This window comes from Podarcis vaucheri (assembly GCF_965113315.1).
Source record: "Podarcis vaucheri genome assembly, chromosome: 14".
NCBI lineage: Eukaryota > Metazoa > Chordata > Lepidosauria > Squamata > Lacertidae > Podarcis > Podarcis vaucheri.
Window position 1 is genome coordinate 45,171,437 of NC_138752.1, and position 22,311 is coordinate 45,193,747.

At 44.3% G+C, this 22,311-nt stretch overlaps 1 protein-coding gene across 4 annotated transcripts in view; it reads right to left on the minus strand.

Annotated features, from left to right (window-relative positions):
• Window positions 1-1,505: 1,505 nt before the first annotated feature.
• EEF2K (eukaryotic elongation factor 2 kinase) overlaps window positions 1,506-22,311 on the minus strand; it is a 42,707-nt gene continuing 21,901 nt past the window's right edge. For 3 of the 4 annotated variants that reach the window (XM_082199723.1, XM_082199722.1, XM_082199724.1), the window contains 15 exons: window positions 21,266-21,326; window positions 19,783-19,820; window positions 19,291-19,462; window positions 17,916-18,065; window positions 16,334-16,466; window positions 15,835-15,962; window positions 14,763-14,964; window positions 13,221-13,279; window positions 10,879-10,956; window positions 10,025-10,087; window positions 7,652-7,786; window positions 6,060-6,248; window positions 3,757-3,881; window positions 3,038-3,216; window positions 1,506-1,975 (listed from right to left, as the gene is read on the minus strand). In XM_082199723.1, the coding sequence (XP_082055849.1) occupies window positions 1,866-1,975; window positions 3,038-3,216; window positions 3,757-3,881; window positions 6,060-6,248; window positions 7,652-7,786; window positions 10,025-10,087; window positions 10,879-10,956; window positions 13,221-13,279; window positions 14,763-14,964; window positions 15,835-15,962; window positions 16,334-16,466; window positions 17,916-18,065; window positions 19,291-19,462; window positions 19,783-19,820; window positions 21,266-21,326 (1,822 nt within the window). In that variant the 3' untranslated portion in view covers window positions 1,506-1,865. The remainder of the gene's footprint in view (window positions 1,976-3,037; window positions 3,217-3,756; window positions 3,882-6,059; window positions 6,249-7,651; window positions 7,787-10,024; window positions 10,088-10,878; window positions 10,957-13,220; window positions 13,280-14,762; window positions 14,965-15,834; window positions 15,963-16,333; window positions 16,467-17,915; window positions 18,066-19,290; window positions 19,463-19,782; window positions 19,821-21,265; window positions 21,327-22,311) is intronic. The other variant, XM_082199725.1, reaches the window with a different exon arrangement.

The following is a 22,311-nucleotide window of genomic DNA, read 5'->3' on the forward strand; positions in this document are numbered from 1 at the left end:
GAATTCTCCCCATGCTGTGTGTCTCCCCAGCCCCCCCCCCCAGGATACACCCACCTCATGTTCTTCTCCACATCATTTAGTGCTTTTGCCTTGTTGGAATGTGTCCTTCAACTGTGATAATATGTGCCTTGCTTGCCTGGATGGAGAAATGTGTTTTTTTTGGGGGGGGTGTCTATGTATATAGCTGGATTTTGTGTGGCTGAAATGTAGTCTCCTGTACAACAGGTAAGTGCCACACCTGTTGCTACTCCCACTTTCACCTCTGACTCTGCCCAGCACTGCCATGCAGACACCCAAAGGTTGCCCATGAGAAAATGGTAGCCCTTGGTCTGAAAAGGTTTCCCACCCTTGATTTATATCTACTTTATTTTGGTGTCCTTGTCATCTGTGCTGGAAAGCCAATTGAGGAATATAAGGAGGCATTAGTTCTTTTCTGCACTGTATACCTCCAAGGATTATTACGTGACACCTGCCATCAAAGTTAGGTTTTTTTGGCAGCTTGACTTTAACAGTAACCCAGTTTTAATGTAAAGGCTGAGAGTCAAGAAAGCCATCATGTTAAATTGCACTAAGACATGAAACCCCAGGATTCCATGTTTACCAGGTCCCTTTCTCAGGATAGATGAGTTATTACAATGAACAAAAACAACAACCTGGCAACAACATGTCATGAGCAGAATTTTGTTTCTCCTTCCAGTTCTTCAGTGTCTTTCCATTGTTCATTAAGAACTTATTCAAACATACAGAAAGGCATATGGTATGGGTTCTCTCTCACAAGGCTGCATCTCCTCAAAACAAAATGTGGAATATAATTTGCCTAATTGATCAAAACATCACATCAAAATCTCCTTACTCTTCAAAGTCATGAAAGGATTATGAATCAGGCTGAAAGCTTCTAGCTCAGTTTGCAGGGAGACTTACACAGCACTTTCAAATGTAAACACTGAGGTGGAACATTTCTGTAAGAGGACTGTTCCTCACGGACCTCTTGAATATTTAAATTGGCTCCTAAACCACAGAACAGGATGAGATTGGAGAGAATCACTTCTCAGGGTTTTTCTTTTCAAAGAATTTTAAAAGCTTGAGCGGGGGACGGGGGACGGGACAAAATCAGCAGACTGCAGGAAATGGGGAAAGGTTTGTTCCCTGTGGCAACAGAACAAGGAGTCTACCACCATCCTGGCTCCATGATTAACAGGCAACAGTGGTTGTACGATGAAGAAAGTATCACCCTTGGATGTATTCCTAATTTACAGCTTCTTCCAAGTTCAAAGGAAGGAGGTTCCAGACTGCTTTCCTGCCCATCACCATAGAGTCAAGAACTGTGGGGATTGAAGGTCCACCTTCCCCAGTTCCTCACATCTATTATGTCCTAGACTGGAGGATCAAATCTTGAACCAATAACAAGCATGCATTTCTAACAAAAGAGACCCAAATGCAAAAATATCTGCATTTCCTAATAGAGGGAGGCAGAGATAGAAGAGGGAAGTAAAACATGAAGCAACTTTCTATTGTGCCTAACATAAAAGTGGATGTCTGCTTTATTTCTTCCAAATGAAGAGACAGGCTTCCCTGGTTGGACCATTTGTACAAAATTATCGACAGCAACTGATATTGCATCTCTGAATGTCAGTAACAGTACATTTCACCCCACCTGCTTTGTATTTCTGTTCCAACAGAGTTAGAAAAATCGTCATATGAAAAATACAATTATCAGTTAACACCACATAAAAAAACCTTTTTTGAAATTTCCTCCCACCCCCCCGTGCACCTTGCACAAAAGAAGAGTCTTTTTTAAAAAAAGCATCTATACTGATATGCGCGCACACACATATACACACACGGAAACAGCCTTGGTTCAAGTTTCATTCCTCCATCATGGCCCAGGCCTCTTCTGCTTTCTGGTAGTACTTGTTGGCCAATCTTCCCTTCATGGCTTGCATAGCAGCTTCCGCAGCTTCAGTAAACAGCTCACCTAAGAAAAATGGATGGAGAATCACATGAAGGATGTCTCCAGTTAAGAGATGGATGGATCTGTCAATTTAAGTCATCAATAATGTGTTTCCTGGAAGGAGCCTAGGTGGAGATCCCACTGTTACGGAGAAGCCATCGTTTGTTAACTATGCAAAACTGGTATGATGGGCTTTGGAAGGCTGCGCTTGTAGGCAAATTAACACAACATTGCTGAGTAGTCAGAGACAACTGTAGCTGAGATAAATTTTAGGATGAGTAGTTTCCATTTCTTTCATTAATTCCTCAACAGAAGAACCTCCTGTTCACTTTTCTTTTCAGAGAGGTATGTTATCTCAATACTCTAGATTTTCTTTATTTAGATATCGCGTCCCAGAATTTCTCCAAGGTTTAAAGAAGGTTGTTGTTAACTTCACTGTTGCAATTGATGCTACACATTTGGCATTTATAAATGTACACTTTTCAAAGTGTGTAATGAGGATGTGTGGTTCACCTGTGTATTCTTTTTCTCAATGTGATCTTTGTTTTGTATGTTTATATCAGTTTGTTTGTTTTAATGTTCCTTCTGTACTATTATAAAATTATTATTTTTAAAGAAAACAGGATGAAGGATCACATGAAAGGCAGCTCCAAATAGGAATGCATGGATCTGTCAGTTAAGGGTTGTCTCTGTTTTTCATTTTTTTCAATCCGAACTTTTCTTCTCTCCGTTTCCACATCAGTTCATGATTTTTTTAAAAATCCTCTTGAAATTTGAATGAATGCAAATGAATGCAAATTTCTCCTAATGTTCACATGCATGCAATTTTGCCTAACACACACATTTTTACAAAACAAATACGAAAGCATTTTTGTATATCATTTTCACTGACATGTGCATTTCCATGCAAACGCCCCCCCAGTATATGCAATTTTTGTACACATTCCCTCACTGGAGAACTGCACTGCAGAATTCAGAGAAGTGTAAGTCTTGAACGATTGGATTCAAGGCAGCTTATAAAAATAAAGACACGCACAGATGAAACACAGAAAGTTAAAAAAGAAAAAAAGAAAGCCAGAACTGTACCTGATTTCTGTGGGTCCTTGTCTAGATGAAACCCTCCAGTCATCAACATCTCGGCTTCCCTTGCCAGGAGTAGATACCGGGGCTCATCCTGGGTCCCATCGTATTCCCCTCCTTCGTCATACTCTGTCATGTTCAATGCCGAATTGTACCAATGTATGGCTTCCTTCCAGTCCCGGCATCTGAGTAATTAAACAACAAATCAATCATGGAAAACTCCAAGGATAATTGGGGGGGGGATATACATTTGGAGCTGCTTAAAGATTTGATCTTGCATCCTGCTGAGTCTTGTTATTTGATCTGCCAAACTCTGCAACAGGGGTGGGCAATCTGTCCTCGGAAAAGTGCCCTAATTTCATGCAGGCTTCGGCCTATTTCATGTGGGTTAAAACGGAGATGGCACAGAGAGAAAGGGAGGAATGTGGCAATAAGAGAGACGGAAAAAAAGTGGTGGCGAAAAGGAGAAAAACGTGGCAGAATGAGAGAGTGAGAAAAGAAATGGCAGCATACATTTAAAGCACTATGGTACCACTTTAAACTGTCATGGCTTCCCCCAAAGAATGATGGGACCTGTAGTTTGTTAAGGGTGCTGAGAGTTGTTAGGAGACCACTATTCCCCTTAAAAGCTACAATTCCTAAAGTGATTTAAGAATCAACACACACACACACACACACACACACACACACCTGCCACTTGTCAGAGACCCTTAACAAAATAGTACCTGTCAGGAGGAAGGTTCATGCCTGTATCGAATGCTCTAGCAACAAGAATCATGGAAGGACGGTCTCCTGCTTCTGATGCTCTGCGTAAATAATCAAACCCTTTGCTTCTATTTTCCTTGATGTCCTGTAAAAGCAAAAAGAGGATAACCAGCAATTATCATAGTTGTCATATCTGCTTGTAGAAAAAGCTGAACTAGGGTCAAGAGATTTTTGTATGGGATCTTAATCTACTGGAACATTGTGTAAGGTAAAGGTAAAGGGACGCCTGACCATTAGGTCTAGTCGTGGCCGACTCTGGGGTTGCGGCGCTCATCTCGCTTTACTGGCCAAGGGAGCCTGCGTACAGCTTCCGGGTCATGTGGCCAGCACGACTAAGCCACTTCTGGCGAACCAGAGCAGCGCACAGAAATGCCGTTTACCTTCCCGCTGGAGCGGTACCTATTTATCTACTTGCGTGTTGACGTGCTTTTGAAGTGCTAGGTTGGCAGGAGCAGGGACCAAGCAATGGGAGCTCACCCCGTTGTGGAGATTCGAACCGCCAACCTTTTGATCGGCAAGTCCTAGGCTCTGTGGTTTAACCCAAAGCGCCACCCGCATCCCTTGGAACATTGTGTATTATCATCTTAATTAAAGATATGGAACGGATGGGTGGTGGAGGGACAGAGTGGGCAACTGCAGGACCTGTAAGGTCAGGAGCCCATAAAGTTTTCGCCACCCTGGAGTGGTTGGAACGTGCAGAAGGCTCAGGGAAAAGCTCAACCAGTTTCTTACTCCTAGCTCCTCCCCACAAGCCCTCTTCCCAGCTCAACCCCCACCCCACCTCACCAAATGTCCTCTGTGTGTACCACAGATAAATAAGAGATTTGGGGAGGGGGGTTTGTCTTACTGTACTGCAGCTGGCTATCAGGTTGCCAGGAAGAGACGCTGCATTTGTGGAATGCTGAATGTGACAGCTAACGTGAGGAAAGATGTTGGCATCGTTCCCTTTCAAGGGGACAGGGAGCCTTCCACACACAATGCAGAGGCAAACTGCCTCCTGGGCAGCAAATCAGGGCTCAACAACAATATTTGTAAGATACATGGGCAGCGCCTCTGCCAGGGTCAGGCTCTGGAGCAACGTCCAGAGCCCAGCTCAACAGAACGAGCAGAAGGGTCCCCTCAACAATATTTTGAAATAAATGCAGTAGGATACCTTAGCATCTAAAGAGCCCCTCCCCTCTTTAGATCCTCAAAAATTACCCAAATGTACCACAGACGGTCATTTACCCTCGCTAGATTCAACGTGCTGCCATCTGCCTTATTACAGGGCAGATTCGAGGGTAAACCATACGTGGAACGAGTCTGTCCCTGCGGCTTGATGGAGGTAGAAACTGTCTCTCATGTCTTTTTACGCTGCTGTTTCTATGGGGATATACGCTTGGTACAGTGGTGCCCCGCAAGACGAATGCCTCGCAAGACAAGAAACTCGCTAGACGAAAGAGTTTTCCGTTTTTTGAGTCGTTCCGCAAGACGAATTTCCCTATGGGCTTGCTTCGCAAGACGAAACGTCTTGCGAGTTTGTTTCCTTTTTCTTAAAGCCGCTAAGCCGTTAATAGCCGCTAATTGCCGTGCTTCGCAAGACGAAAAAACCGCAAGACGAAGAGACTCGCGGAACGGATTAATTTCGTCTTGCGAGGCACCACTGTATTTATCACTCCTGTTATACAAAAATCTCTAAATGGGTCCGAACTTCAATGTCTAAAATTCCTGGTAGAGGACAAGGATCTAGAGATCACGCTAAGGGTGGCCAAAATATGTGCAACTGCCATAAAACTTAAGGAACAAGCTGTGCTATCATCATGATTAAGGTTTTAATTGATAATTTTAGGTTATATTTTAGTGATCAAGATTTAATATATATTTTTAACTGTCACTAGATCTGAATTGTCTCTGTTATACCCAGTTGCAATTCAATGTATTCCTGTTGTGTTTTATGATTTTCCTGATATTGTAAGTGAGGCAGAACTGGTCTGCGACCGTAATAATAAAATTCATTCATTCACTCAAATGTACCACAGTACGTGTGTTGGTCTCATTAACACTTCACATTTTAAAGTGTACAGACAAATGTGATTCACAAGAGTCAGAAGCGTCCCCAAAGGTGATCTGGTTCAATCCCCTGCTACAAAAATCCGCTGCTACAATAGCCAACATCCCTGACTTGTTTCTGTGTTCAAACACGAATCCAGAGGTGCGGGAATGGTCATGCAGGAGCCCCGTTTCCTCTCCAGGTTTTGGCAACTTTAAGCACTGCCTCGCTTACCTCTAGTGTGACCTCAGAGAGAATGTGATGGGGCAGCTGGGAGTACATGAGCCCTAAGCCAACAATGGCTTCCAGCTCTCCACAGTCAGCTGCATGCTCCAGGTGAAAAATAGCCGATTCCTCATCCCACTCCTGGTCTTTCTCACAGAAGCGGCCCGCTTCGTGATAACGAACCATGGCCAAGTGCACCTGTGAGACAGAGAGACATCAAGAGAACGGAAGAAATCAGAAAGGAAGATGGCCCAATGAAGAATAACCCGATGGCCTGTTCAGTTCTGCAAAACCTTTTCAAGGAATCATTTTATGATTATGTACGTTATATCTGCTCTTACATGGAACTGATAGTGGTCTCCCATCTAGGGGGCTGAGTACATCCACACCATGTTTAGTGTTAGCAATGCCGCTACACCAGAAGCACCTAGAACACTGGGCATTGTTCCGTGAAACCCTGAAGCAATTTCTTAACCTTAAAAGCCAGCAAGGTAAATTCCTGGAAGTGGATTCACAGGACTATCTTAGTACTGCCTGGGATAATATTTCCCCCCTCCCTCCTATTCAAGCTGGAGAAAAGAGTGACGTGTGGAGCAGTCTCCAAAGGCATGCTCCATCTCACCTAACGCCACCATGTATTTAGCTTGTCTCAGAGGAACACCCATGCTAACCAGAGGAAGGAACAGCACATTTTGAATGCTTTCAAAGTCACTTCTGCACTGCAACTGAGGCTGTACGGACAGACACGGCTTCACTGTTGGTGCCCTGCACAGATCCTCTTGCTCCCCCTGGATGCAGTCCTCAAAAGGCTGTAATATGGATGAACAGCTGCCCATGAGTGCAGGGTGCCAATACTAAGCCTCCTCAAAAATACCGTATTTTTCGCTCTATAAGACGCACCAGACCATAAGACGCACCTAGTTTTTGGAGGAGGAAAACAAGAAAAAATATTCTGAATCTCAGAAGGCAGAACAGCAAGATGAATCACTGCACAGTGAAAGCAGCAATCCCTCTTGCTGTTCTGGCTTCTGGGATAGCTGCGCAGCCTGCATTCGCTCCATAAGACGTGCACACATTTCCCCTTACTTTTTAGGAGGGAAAAAGTGAGTCTTATAGAGCAAAGAATACGGTACTATGAAGCACTCCCCAGGGGAAAAATAAATCTCCTAGCCATTTGCTGCCCCTGAGGAAATATCAGCAGCTCATCCCTGAGTATTAAGGCCAAAATAAACTTTTTTTTGTTTTGCTTTACTAATCTTTAGTCTCACTGAGCAGTTTGGAAGACTGCAGCTCTAAGAGGGAGGAGTTTAACTCCTTTCTCTGATGCCCTTTCTCTGATCAAATTGTCCTATCCCTGACAACGCTGACAACTCCATAGTCACCCAGTAAGTTTAAATGCATTGTCAATGGAAAATTAAGTATTAGTTGATGCACAGATTACAGGTTTATTCCTTTTTCTGGCCCTAGAACCAGGCTGGTCCTCTTTACTTAAGGAGACAAGCAATTTATGTGAAAACCCTCGTTCTTTCTGCAGAGTGAGCCATCGGGCTCAGGTGATACTTGGTGCCTGCTGGATGCAAGAGACTGTGTGGTGATCAAACCTTCCCAAGGATGGACTTCCCAATTTTCTTCTCAAGCTCCAAGGCATTGAGTCTCTGCACTTCCACCGCCACACAGGAGGGTCTGTGAATGTGAACTCTGGAAGCGTTGTAGAGATTCCATTTCTCCACACTGACCTAGAACAGGGCGAATGCATCGTGACTTGAGTTTGAAACGTAAAAAGAAAAGGAAGGAAGAAAAAGAAAAGGAAAAAGAGAGAGCGCGTGCCGCCCTATCTAAACAAACAGCGCCAACGGATAGATCCCTCTTGTGCCATGAGTTTGGATCAGCAAACCTTTATAGTTGGGCTTTTCAAAACAGAAATGTGCATGGCAGCAAAGGGGTGAAAATAACATCAACACCTAACTCTCTGCCCGCAACCAGAATTTCTAGCAACTTTGGAGAACAGGCAGGTCACACCCACAAACTCCTGGTTTAATGCTGCACTACAAAATCAGAGGCCTGGAAAGTGTCCTGAGAAGCTTTCGCCACCGGTACGCCAGACATCTTTGTGGTCCTTTTTTCTTTCTGAATTCATAACCCACACTTGCATAAAAGCATTGCAAGGTTATGTACAAGGATAGTATCAACAAAACAGCCATTAAGAATCACAAAAAATATCAATAAATAATCATCTCTATTTTTATTGTTGTTGTTTAGATTTGTCTACTGCCCTTCATCCATCTCAGGGTGGTTCAACAGCATTAAAAATATACTGATTGGTTAAAAGAAAAAATGTTATAAATGCCTGTCTGCACACAAAAAAGTTTTCAAAAGATGTCTAAAGGATGGGAGGGATGGTTCCTGAAAAACTTCACTGGCAGGGAGTTCTAGAATGAAGGGTTTGCCTCATTAAAGGCTCGGTCCCTAGTGAAAACCGACTAGAACTCAGGTGGGTCAGGAATGGTGAGAAATAAATGATAGTAATTGGAATAAACAATAGCCTTAAAACCACAGCAGCCTGAAAGGCAAGGAACCATTTCCAGGAAGAGATCCCAAGCGTCATCTAGTCCAACACCCTGCAATGCAGGAAATGCATTATGTAGAATTTTTTTTGGGGGGGACACATCAAGGCACATGCTTAAGCCCTCAGATCAGCCTTCCCCCAACGTTCCCACCCTCTGGATGTTTTGGAATACAACTGCCACCATTGAAGGCCATGCTGCCTAGGGCTGGTGGAAAGTGCAGTCAAAAGCCCCTGAAGGGAACCAGGTTGAGGAAAATAGGAACAGGACAGTAACAATTGAAACAATCTCTCTTGAAATGCTGCAGATAAGCAGGCAAAGGCAGGCTAGATAACAGCATGCTGTTCTCTTTAAGTCTCAGACTGCGGCTTGGCAATAACATGGTAATTTCAATGTGTCCATCTGTCCCCATCAGTACAGATGCCTGGAAACTTCCGCCAATGAATTGCAAATGCCTATTTTCAGCCATTTTAAGTTGTTCACAATTCCTTTGGCGGTTAAAAACAAATGAATCTGTATTTTAATTAAGACTTCTCTTTTGCCAGCATCCTCTAGCTGCTTCCTACAGCTAGAAACAATACCTTTGTTTCAGAGAGATTTGCAGCTAACAAGAACTCTTCAGCTAGGCTTGCTATACGCCAGGAAAATTCCTGACACGTCCTGGTTAGGGGGTGTATAAATGAGGTCATGGGAGAATTTCGCCAAATCAGCAAAATGTCAAGGAAAACCCAGATGTATGGCAATGTGATGGAAAAAGCAGCAGAAACGGTTCCAGAAGCTTAAAATCACTATTTTGGGGGAAGGTTTCCCCCAAAAAGCTAAACAACTTTGCGGGTGTCAGGAAATATACTTTTTGAAATATGGCAACCCTAAGCTTCAACTAGCTTATCTTTCTTTTAGTTTAGAATGAGCTGGTAGGTTTTTTTAACAAAATTGCTGTTGAAAATCATGACTAAGGATGAATGAATGAACGCATCAAAAGAAGTTTCATTTGAATTAACAATAATAATAGAAGGAAATATGGAATAAAAAGAGCAGCAGTAATGAGAGATTTTTGAGTACTCCAAGATCTGGAGCCTTTTGTAGAGAAACATTCAAACAGTGTGGACAGAGCAGCAACAGCAGAACAGAATGAAAACAAAACCAAACAGAGGGGGAAAAGGTAAAGCAAATAACAGCATGTAACTGAAATATTCATGCAGAATCACCAGTTTGCTCTGAAGACTGGTTTTAGTGGTCACAGAGGATTTATTTACAACAGCATTTCTCTAATTAGGGAGGAAAAGAAATTAAAAAGTCAGGGTGAAATATTACTCCAAGAAAAGCTAAGTGCATTAATATGCATATGATATTTAAGGACCAAACCACAGCAATCAGCTATTGCCTGAAGACATTTTATGCTTTACTTACCCGTGCAGAGCTGCCCAAACTGTCTTCGTCAGGTTCGTGTCTCCGGTTGCAATTGGAATGCCCCTACATTGATGTTAAAAGAAAAGAAAGGTGCAGAATATGACTCACATTTTGCTAGGAACCTTTGCAACATTAGGAAACAATTCCCTTTCCCAAGATTTTGGAGTGATGCATTCATTTCAATATGAGTAAAGTTAAATATTTCAAATAGGGAAGCAGAAAACGAGTAAAAATGATGTTAAGTTCTTATCAGTGCTTTTTTTCAGGGGTTACTCGAGGGTACAAAGTACTGGCACCTCTTTTATGTTGTTGTTAAAAAGTGGGGCACTTACTGTAACAACTTCATGGTACCGACCTATTTTTCTAGGGGGGAAAGCACTGGTTCTTATAACAATAGCTGGAAGAGACATGAAGTGTGTCCCTTCCTACCTCCGCTGGGGTGACTAGCAGTCGCCCATAGGTGAGCAGAGAAGTCTGCCCCCTCCTTTTTGCCACACTCCTCCTGTCCTCTTTCCTCTGATGTTAAGGTCAGGAAAAAGAGAGGTGGATAGAGGAGACAGGCACCTGTCACAACATGGCGTTTCTTTCATGTAGGCTGCAATCACACTATGCATTTAAGCACACTTGACTTCCCACAAAGAATCCTGGGAACTTCAGTTTACCTTTTCCAGACCTACAAGTCACGGTGCCCTTAAATTACAGCTTGATACCCTCCCAGTTGCCTGCTGTGAGCTTCTGCTCACAATTCAAATTCATAGAATGAAAAACAAGCAGCAAATTATATATGGGTTATATAATACAAAAATGAGGGGGCAAGGGGAAGGCTTATTCACTCTGGAGGGAAAAGGCGTTACTTTTTCTCGGTGATCCATGTCTTCTTGTTCACTCCTCTTTTCGCTGGGGTATCCACTGTCACCTCCATTTTCAGAGTCCTACGGAGAAATAACAGGATACAATGCCAGTACTTTCTCTGAACTCTCAATGTGCAAAGGCAGTACAAATACCCCTGCTTTATAAATTCGGCTATTTCCTTCCAGGACAGTCATATAGCAGCTTTGCACCTTGTTTTCTCAACACAACAAACTAGACACGAAAAGAGTATTCCTAACTAGCTCGCGGAACTAGTGGCACAATGATGGAAAATCAAGATGACTGGGAAAGTGTGTGTGTGTGTGTGTGTGTGTGTGTGTGTGTGTGTGTAGAAGCAGCAGCCGGTAATAAAGATCCCTGCTTGTCTATACTGTGGTGTCCCGCAAGACGAATGCCTCGCAAGACGGAAAACTCGCTAGACGAAAGAGTTTTCCGTTTTGGAGGTGCTTCGCAAAACAAATCTCCTATGGGCTTGCTTTGCAAGACGAAAATGTCTTGCGAGTTCCTGCGGGTTTTTTTCCTCCCCCCCTTTTTCTAAGCTGCTAAGCCGCTTATCAGCTGATCCGATAAGCTGATAAGCCACTAAAAGCCGCTAATAGCGCTAATCCTCTAATCCATCAATGGGCTTGCTTCGCAAGACGAAAAAACCGCTAGACAAAGAGAATAACAGAACGGATTCTTTTCGTCTTGCGAGGCACCACTGTACTACAGATTGCTAAGTCTATACTGAAATGAATGCCCACCACAGATATGATGTTTGCTCTAGAGCAGGGATGCAAGACGGCTTTATTTTCCATTCCACACTGTATTCGTTACATGCAACAGTTTCCGTTCCACCACAGGTCAGCCTCACTGTTTGTTGTGGCAAAATAACTTTTATAATTTATGTAATTATGTTATACCACCCTGTTCATTTCAGTGCAAAGGAAACCCAATGCAAGGGAGGCATAATCAATTAATATCATTTGCTGACTGAAAGCAACGGCGGCAGCAAATACCGATCATATTCACCGGATTGATTTCCTTTCCGGACACGAGTTAAATATGCGAACACGAGCCATTTCCGCTCCTTTTTCTGAAATTATTCAACATCCTTCTCCTTTCTGACTAGGAGAGTTTTGTGGCATTTTACAATTGCATGGAACAAGAGTGAGGCATTACATTTGTTTTTTGCTTTTATTACGTTTTGAAACTGAAATCAGCCACAGAAAACTAAAATAAATACTTTTAAATACTTTTAAAACCCTAAACACTGTATGGAGTACAGTGTCTTCGAGCTCATATTTAAATTGAAACAGTTAAAGCTTATACAGTCCCTCTGCATGGAATGCTGGGCTCAAACTGGACATGGCAACCAACACCCATGTTTAAATACATGAGAACTGATGAAATCACATTGAAAAGGGGTCACCACTGTGGGGCTTGTGAGTTCACATGTGTTCTCAGAGGTTGTCCCTAGGGCATGCAGGCACCTACCCCACTCCACCTTGTTGAATTCAGGATTATAAAGATTATACAGTGGTACCTCGGGATGCGAGCGGGATCCATTCTGGAGCCCCGTTCGCATCCTGAACGGAACGCAAGGCGCGACGGTGTGTGCACAGGTCGTGTTCCACCGCTACCGCGCATGCATCATTTTGAGCATCTGCGCATGTGGCGAAACCCGGAAGTAACGCACTCTGTTACTTCCGGGTTGCCGCGGAGCACAAGTCGAACGCGCTCAACCCGAAGCGCATTCAACTCGAGGTATGACTGTATCTTGCCTCACCAGCTTCATTCCTCCAGAAGATATTTCTACCCACCCACCACCCTCCGGCAGTAAATTAGGATTGGGGGGAGAGTAGCAAAAACACTTTTTCCAAGCATAAATGCTGGTGGGAGATGAGTCTGCATGTGTGTGCATGGTTGCAGGGCATGGGTGCATGTTGGAAGCATGCAAACGATGCACACAACAGTTTGTCCAGTTTGCATGTGTGCCCATGGGCCCAAAAAAGGATAGCAATCCCTGCCACAGAAACAGTAGCTCTGGTTGGAAGAAAAGCACTTGGGGAGAGGGGCTGGGGGGACAAAATGAAAGGTGAGATGAGGATACTGCACTCCTCCGGTACAGGCCTGTTTGCTTTTAAAATCAGATTCCTATCTCAATCTTTCTGTGTGGCTGGGGCAGCTCTTAAGCACATCAGAGCATCCCTGCTAGATCAGTTCAAAAGCCTATCTAAACCAGCATCCTGGTCTCAGAGGCCCACAAGGTGTCTATGTGACATTCCACACTTAAACTTAAACACACACACACAACTGCCAAAATCAAATCTACTTTGGCACTTACCCGCTGATTGTCAAGGCCATCATGAACCAAGTTATCCACTTCATTGAATACCGGCCAGTCTAGGGGGCAAAACGTTACGCATTAACTCAATGGCAATAGTCTCGATTCACAAAATATCTCAGGGCCAGAACAACTAGACCTAAAACAGGACCTGTGGAGTTTAAAACTGACAGGGTTAAAACTCTGTGGTGTCCTGTATCTGGGAGGAGCTTGACGCAGAGAAGTGAGTCACAGTCTGTGTCACTGTTCAGACTTGCTTTCACTTCTGCCTAAGACGCAGCTCAGCTCAGAGGCTGTGTGTGTGCTTTTAGCACGGGAAAGATGCCGGAAAGCTCCGATGGAATGTGACTGATTTATGGCTTGTAAATAAACGCTTTTTAGAGATAGCAACGAACTGTCTCTGGACTTGATTCATCTCACACGGACGCAGGACTGCTGCTACTCTGCTCTTCCTGCCAGGTCAGCTCCCAAACAGAGTTGCGCAGGGGAAGCCTGACTGGACGCAGGATTAATTTTCCCAAAGGACCAAGGTACAACTGATTGGCAACCTGCGCTGTGCATCACCGATGGAAAAGGGAATATGCACAAAGCCTGTTTAGGCTCAAATTAAACTCCCCGCGAAAAGGAGCAGTCATTGGTGGTGGTGTTTTTTCATTTTCAGTGTTCCAATAAGGCTACCAGGGATCTGGTACAGGGGGGGGGGGGGGAGATGTCAGCACCCAAAGGCACACAGAGGGCAGCCATCTTTTTCTTCATACACTTCCCCTGCACTTTAGAAATAAATTTTAAAAAATTATATACTGCCATTTGTCAAAAGACCACACTTCTGCTTGTCCCATGCCTAGAAAGCACAGAGCTGGGCGGTTCTGCCTTTGCCCCGCTGCTCGCCCTCAGAAAACCAACTATTTTCTGTGGAAAACCTGCTTGCAGGTTTATTCCGATTCAGCACTAAATTGTGGGTTTCTGCAGGGAAGCAGCAGGGCAAACTTAAGTGTGGAAGAGCCTGCAGTTTACAACACCGAACACAAATATCAATGCTATCCGCACAAGGTAAAAACAAAAAACTTACATAAATACAATTAGAACAGTTGGAAATACATAATAAAATACAAATTAAAAAGTGAGAGAAAATCAGCAGCAAGGTGTCTAAAAAAAGAGATTCCTGCATTGCAGGTTTGGACTAGACGGCCCTTTGAATTCTACAGTTGTATGATTCTATGAAATATAGAACCTTCCTTTTGTTTAAGACATACACTGGCTTCCTGGGAGCATTATAAAAGATTGTTTTAACATGTGAATACACTGAAGCTACCAACTGCTCCAAGCAGCTGTAAAATGTTTTAAAAATAAAGGAAGCACAGCTTGTAGGTATATCAGTTGTGTTTTTGCAACGCATGCATGTATCGGTTTGTAGAATATAGGGGGGAAATCCACATGCATTTGTTCCGATCCGTGCATGGTCTGGGGGTGGCCAAAATGGGCAGGCCCATCCCTATATGCCGAGTGAGCCAGAACCCTCCGACAACCCTATATATCACTTACGCAGATGTTCAGTTTTGTGGCTGTGGGGTGTCGCTGAAGAAGGTGAAGAGGGCAACGAGTCGAAGGCCACATCACTCATGCTCTCATCTCCAGAGTTTTCGGACAAACGGAAAAGCAGGGGAGGCCTGCTGCCAGAGACGGTTCTGACACGGTTGCTGCCACATTTTTCTTCTGTGCCTCGCAGAACGGTCTGAGCATTTTCCTTGGCAAAACAAAACAAAACTCCACATGAAGTGCCTCAGATATCAGGTTCCCGTTTTCTCTTCACAGCATTTGAAGAGACAAGCCACGATCCAGTGACACGTTCTAGGCATGGCGGGCCCAATGCAGCCTTTTCCAACTTGGTGCCCTCTGGGTATTGTGGACTACAATTCCCATCAGCCCCAGTCAGAATGGGAAATGCTGCTGTTATACAGTCATAAAGACCTGCCCTGTCCTCACCAGCCATTTCAAGGGAAGATGTAGACTGGGGACAATGAAGGAAAACATCTGAAACAGACCCAGGGCCCAAACTAGACTCGATGCATCACATCCACACAATATACGTAAAACACATGGTTTCCCCCCCCCCAAAAAAAAAGAATCCTGGGAACTGTAGTTCCTTTCCCACGGAGCTAGGATTCCCAGCACCACAGTGTTTGGGATTATTTTGGGAAAGCCACGTACGATGTGGATGTGTCCTTATTTATGCAATTAGAAATTGTGAGAACGTGTTAGAAAATAGAAAATAGCAAGTTCTGTGCCTGGAGTAAGAGGAATTTCACCCCTTAAGGACAAAGGGGTAAAATTGTCCCAATCTCAGTTGGGTGCTATATGAAAGACTGCACTGGTGGAAACGAGAGCTTTCCTTCCAATGCGAACAACAGAGCCAGGACCATGGCAGAGGCGGGGGGGGGGGGCAACAAAACTGCTCCTTGAATAACCAGAGGCATCATTTTAATTTATACGCTCCATTTCCAGCTCAAATGGAACAGCAGTGATTAGATGCTGCTTAGCTGTTTAGACGTAGAAGCAGACCTGGATATGATAGCAAAATGGGTCACAGTTTAGCGGTACAAGAGGGAGCACTTACAAGCAATTTATTACTTCGAAATAAGGCATCTTTCTCTTTGGTGGAGAGGTCAAAAGGTGTCAGTCCCATGCTTTTGCAAATCTTGTTGCAGGAATGAGAATGAAAGAACAAGGCCATCCCTCGCACACCTGAGGGTACCAAAAGAAGAATTTCAGCACGCAAAGTTCTAAGTCCTCCCCCTGAAATTGTGCAGAAACAGGCATCTCTCACTGTTGTCAAAACACCTTGGGACTTCGAAATGTTGCACATGAATAATGGCACGTTTAAACAGGGTTATGGAATTTTATTTCAAGGGAAATAAGCCACAAGGAGCCACATTATTAGGGCTCCTTGACCAATGGCTGCAACGTAAGGGGCAGTTTGCCTTGGCATTGGCCCCAAAGCCCGTCAGCACTTCGGGGTTGGACTAGATGACCCTCAGGATCCCTTCCAAATCTACGATTCCATGATTCTATGAATCGCTTCACCAAGGCTACAAAAACGACAGGCCAGGTTTTACCTAGGTTGCCATCGCCAAAGTCTGTGCCACTCTCTGTGTGGATCTGAGGGTCTGTGTAAAGATCTCCGACTCCTTGGATGTCAACGACAATCAGCTGGTGTCCCGAGCGTTCGAACGTGAAATGGCTAAAAGCCTGCAGGAAATTGTAAGCTTAGCAACGTAGGAAGCCGCCTTATATCTAGTCAGACCAACTGGTTCATTTAGTTCAGCATTGTCTACCCCAGGTGTTCTCAAAGTTCCCACTTCCACACACGCACCCCCCCCCAACCACTTAAGAATTGCGGAGGTTCCTGACGGACCACTTACTGATTTTCTGCCTGGCTGCAGCAATTGCAATGCTCTGTGCTAGATGCCATGTGATTTGTAATTGCATTTTCATTGCTTCGTTTATTTCTCACGCATTGCATTTTACTGTGTTTCAATTTGGGTTCTGCAGAACGCAAATTGAAATACAGTAAGATACAACACAGGAAACAGAAGGAGCAATAAAAATGCAATTGGAAGCTAAGAGGAATATTTCAAGGGATGGATGCGCTGTTTCCCGTCTTCAGCCACAAATTCACGGACACGCCGTGAACCACCTGAATGAAGCTTGTCTGTGGACCTCTGTTTGGGAACACCTCATCTATACTGAATAGAGGGGCTCTGCAGGAATTCAGAGGTCACCTCACTGAGTGACCCGGCAAGCTGCTCCTACAGTGTAGATGTTCTCTCTCTACTTTCGCTTTTCCTAACTAAAAAGTAACGGAACCTTGAAAGCTCGAACCATAAAAGCTTAAGGGGCATTAGACTGGCAAGCTAGAATAACTCAGCAAAGAAACATTACAAGGGCAGCAATGTCACAGAGCCCCAACTCCCAGGCCTATCAAGCATCAGGGAGTGTTCATGTAGATAGTCTCCAGTTCAGAGACAGGAAGTCAAAGCAGGGATAGCCATAAAAGTGTGAGCGCCATCTACAGTGGTGCCCCGCAAGACGAATGCCTCACAAGACGGAAAACTCGCTAGACGAAAGTGTTTTCCGTTTTGGAGGTGCTTCGCAAAACGAATTTCCTATGGGCTTGCTTTGCAAGACGACAATGTCTTGCGAGTTCCTGCTGGTTTTTTTTCCTTCCCCCCCTTTTTTCTAAGCCGCTAAGCCGCTTATCAGCTGATCCGATCAGCAGATAAGCCGCTAAAAGCCGCTAAAAGCGCTAATCCGCTAATCCGTCAATGGGCTTGCTTCGCAAGACGAAAAAACTGCTAGACGAAGAGAATCACAGAATGGATTCTTTTCGTCTTGCGAGGCACCACTGTACACTGTAGGAGCAGCTTGCCGGGTCACTCAGTGAGGTGACCTCAGTGGGGCCAATCCCTGTCCTTTGGTCCCTGTAAAGCCCTTATCTCAGAGTGACATTGGTCTTCTTTTTTGAGGACAGAGCCTAAGCTGCTGCTCGACTTTTCCAATCACCGCCTCAAATCTTGACCCCCCTGCCTGGGCACTTGGGGCGTCTGCTTCTGGACTGCCTCTGGTGACAGCCAGCTCAGGCCGGAAAGGCCCACAGCTAGCTCACTAAAACTAATCCAGTTACCAAGAAAGTCTCACCTGCGGGGTGAGGCGGATGTTGTCGTCTCGCACAAATCCTGAGTTTGAGTTGTACTTGATGTATTTGCCCTCGATGTAATGTTCCAGGTGGAACAGGGGCTTGCCAGGTCTGTTCTTCATTTCAATGATACAGGTCTGGACTATGTCCACCTGAGGAAGGAAGCAAGGGAGTTTTGAAGAAACAGTGAGGGTGCCCCTCCCCACACAATTCCCGTCAAATGGTAAACTCTGACCAAAAAAGGAGGCTATAAAGGAACACGGGCTGCAGCATACAAACCATATTTCCAAAGTATATTCAAAGCACACTCCCCCCCCCAAAGAATTGTAGGAACTGAAGTTTGTTGTGGGTGTTGGGAACTGTAGTTCTGTGAGGGGCAAACTTGCTATTATTATTATTATTATTATTATTATTATTATTATTATTTACCGGTATTTATTTATACCCTGCCTTTTCCCCTGACGGGACTTATAGTTCTCAGAATAAACGTATGCAGGTAAATGCTGAGGATCCGTTTCCTGAAATCAGAGTAGAATTGCTGGTGTGCTTTATGGCATTTGGGCAGAAGGGCTAAGTGCCTTCACTTAAAAACAATTCAAGTTTTCTATTTAAAGAACAGAGGAAATTGCAGCCAGTTATAAATTACTCTTTGCGCCCAGTCCATCAGGAACGTTGCCCGTGTTACACACTCCATTGTGTAAGACAAATCACAGCAAGTTCCACTGACTGCATTTTTTTTGGAATTTGTGGCGTTTGCCTCCTCGGATGGGTCATAAGGAAAGGGTTAAAATAGGTGTGATGTGATTGGCCAGTGAGAATGCAAGGGGGGAATAAAAGTTAGAGTGGGAGGTTTTGAAAGTCAGATGAGTCAGTTGGGTTGAGAGTTGAGGTTTGGGTGTTGAAGAAGGAAGAGGGAGGAATAGGAAGTGGGTTGGTAGAGTTGTATTGTGAGAGAGTGAGAGGAATTGTTAGGTGGAGTCAGATAGATAGATGGAATAATCAGTTTGGAGTTGTTAGGAACTAAGATGAAGAAACTGTCAAGAAAAACTAACTGAAACCATAAGCTTGTTCCTGCATCTAAAAAAAAACTTGATTATTTGTTTATGTTAACAACTGGACTCCGTGTGTCCCCGTGAGATATGGGGTGGTGGCAGCGGAAAAAGCAATCGCAGTGGCGGCACAGGGTCAATAGACCGTCAAATGTCCGGGGGCCCTGTGTGTGATCGCCACAGAATTCAACTTACATTAAGCTGCCAGTGAAATGGACATGGATTTATTCGTCGTAATAAACCGGCATTAATTCAGAAACTCAATGAACTGTTTGCCTCCCCTGAGTGGTGGGGGTGGTGTTTTGCTCACCGACTTAGAACAAGGTACCTGCTTGGGGGGCTTGTGACGGTTATACTCTTCTCCCCACAGCTTGGCCTCCATTTGGAGTCGCACGTCCTCAAAGTAGACATCCCGGTTGACGGTTTCTATGTATCTCTTGGCAACATAGTTGAAGGCACCTTTCCAGTTATGAGTGTGTAAAAAATTAGATAACTTTTTCCTGCAAGACCAAAGACCAAGAGAGAACAAGGAATAGGGGGGAAAAAATTGAACTTAATGCTCTTTGAAAACATGATAGCATGGGAGCCAGGATAATTTCTGCAATATGGTGACATTATTATATTTTTTGGGTTCTCACCCCATAGCCTGTGGGGCAAGAATGCGGAATCTCAGATCTAGGGCCAAATGTGGCCCCACATCTCTCTCTCTCTCTCTCTCTCTCTCTCTGGCCCTGATTGTTTTCTTTTCATGGCTTTTAGGCTCAATCTCCCATCCTGCAAAATACAGCCCAAGAATATTTATAAGCAGAGATACACTTACGTTCTGAAGCATTCCCGCATTGCTCCACGGCCAAAAGGCTGAAAATCAATATAAATATGATCAATCGTTACTCATCCAAAGGTTATTTGTATTTGAAAAATTCTGCCTGTACTCCCAGTAACGGAAAGAAAATCCTATGAGCTGCAGGCATCCTTTTGAGAATGCAGAGAACTGTCACAACAGCTAAAGCATCCGTACTGGAAATACGCTCTCCAAGTCCATGTTTTCCTTACATGTGTATTCAAATATTTATATCCTGATTCCTGCCCTCTAATGCACTCCTATTACTCAGAGCGGCCATTTGCAACAGTAAAGAACAGCCCAGCCCATAATGAAAGAGCAATATAAAAATCAAACGCTGTGAAAACACGCTCATCAAGCAAAAAAAACCAACCCCTGAACTAGGTTACTTTACTGTATTTTAAATTTACTGGGAGGGTAAGAAAAAGCTAAAGTGGGAGTTAATGGCCTCTTTTCATAGCATTCTGTAATATGTAGACAGCGCCTTTTATCTTAAGTGTGAGTTAAGCCCTAGAAGGGGTACACTTATTTTTTATCGTAGCTCACAAACAGAAGCTTTATAATTGCTTTGGAGGTTGAGCTGCAGGCTAGAATTGGTGGGAAGGAAGCAAGGAGTGTCCCCCATCCAATTCTTCTCAGCAAGTTTCCCCTTCAAGATGCTATTAATTCCCAGATGTGATTAATTCACTTTCACCCTTAACTGGGCTCTGAGATGGGAAGGTGATCCGAGAGGAAAAATCATGGGAAGGCATTTATTTGCTTGAGAAAATTAGCCGGTGTGGGAAGGGTTCAGCATCCCAGTCAAAACAGGTAATGTGCAGATTCAGTACTGAGACTCTGAAATAGACTTGGCAGGTGAGAGACAGGAAACTACTGCCCTCCCCGGCCAAAAAGGGGCAAACTCCCTGTTGAATATAAATGTTTTCTGTGGGAAAGTATTTTCAGAATGGGGCAGTCTGAAGCAACAACAGGCTCAGTACAAACTCCCATTTATTTATTTATTTATTGGATTTATTCCACACTTTTCCTCCAAGGAGCTCAAAGCGGTATACACATTTCTCTTGCTTCCCATGTTATCCTCACAACCCTGGGAGGTAGCTTAGGCTAAGAGATAGTGCCTGGCCCAAGCTCCGTATGGCCAAGAGGGAATTCGAACTTGGGTCTCCCTGATCCTAGTCCAACACTCTAACCATTACACAACACTGTGGAGGTTAAATGGCTAGAAAAGGAGTAGGGGAGACTCAGCCATGTGTCTTCACTCAGACGTAATGCTCACCAGGTAACCTTGGGCCAATCACTAACTCTTCGCCCAATCTAACCTTGCAGGGCTGTTTTGAGGATAAAGCAGGGGGGCTAATATGCATCCTGGAAGAAGAGCGGGACTTTTAAAATGCCATAAATAAACTCGCCGACAATCCCCCGCCGGGTGGGACCGGAAGCCAAGAATTCGCAAAGTTCTCACCTGTGAAGCCATTTTGATCAGAACCTCATCCTCGACCCACTCTCCAGTAACAGCATTGTATCTGCCAAGTAAGAAACAACATGGGTCTGATAGTTAAAAATCACCAAGGAAGAAAAAGAAACTATTATTTGTTTTAACCACACTGCCAGGCTTTAAATGGAGAAGGTCTGCTTTTCGCTTTTGAATTTCCCACAGTGCCCCAGTGTGATGCCACATCAGGGGCATTGTGGGAAATTATTAATAATAATAATAAATTTTTATTTATACCCCGCCCTTCCCAGTTCAAAAACTGGGCTCAGAGTGGCTAACAACAAATTTAAAACACTTTAAAACACTTAATTACAAAAGCAGCATAAAATAGGGTATAAAAACATGAATAACAATAAAATTCAAAATTCAAAAATCAATTTGATAATCCCCAGGGCTAGCTGGCTGAATTGGTCCTACTTGGGCCAGCGAGGAGGTCAGTGGAGACTTAGCTGTGGGGTCTCAGAGTGGGTGATCTTCATAAAAGAGGAGGGGGAGGGAAGAGAAGGGAAATAAAAGATCAGGCTGAATTCAAATTAAAGGCCAGGCGGAATAGCTCTGTCTTACAGGCCTGACGGAAGGAGGTTAAATCCTGAAGGGCCCTAGTCTCAGGGGACTGAGCATTCCACCAGGTCGGAGCCATCACTGAAAAGGCCCTGGCCCTGGTGGAGGATAGTCTGACTTCCTTAGGACCCAGGACCTCTAAACTATGGTTATTCATGGACCTTAAGGTCCTCTGTGGGGCATACCAGGATAGGCGGTTCCATAGATACGAGGGCCCTAAGCCACAAAAGGCTTTAAAGGTCAAGACCAGCACCTTGAACATGACCCTATACTCCACCGGGAGCCAGTGCAACTGGTAAAGCACTGGGTGAATATGCACCCATGGCAGGGACCCCATGAGGAGCCTCGCTGCAGCATTCTGCACCCGCTGGAGTTTGTGGGACAGTTTCAAGGGCAGCCCCACGTAGAGCGAATTACAGTAGTCTACAAAAATTAAGAACACAAGAAGAGCCCTC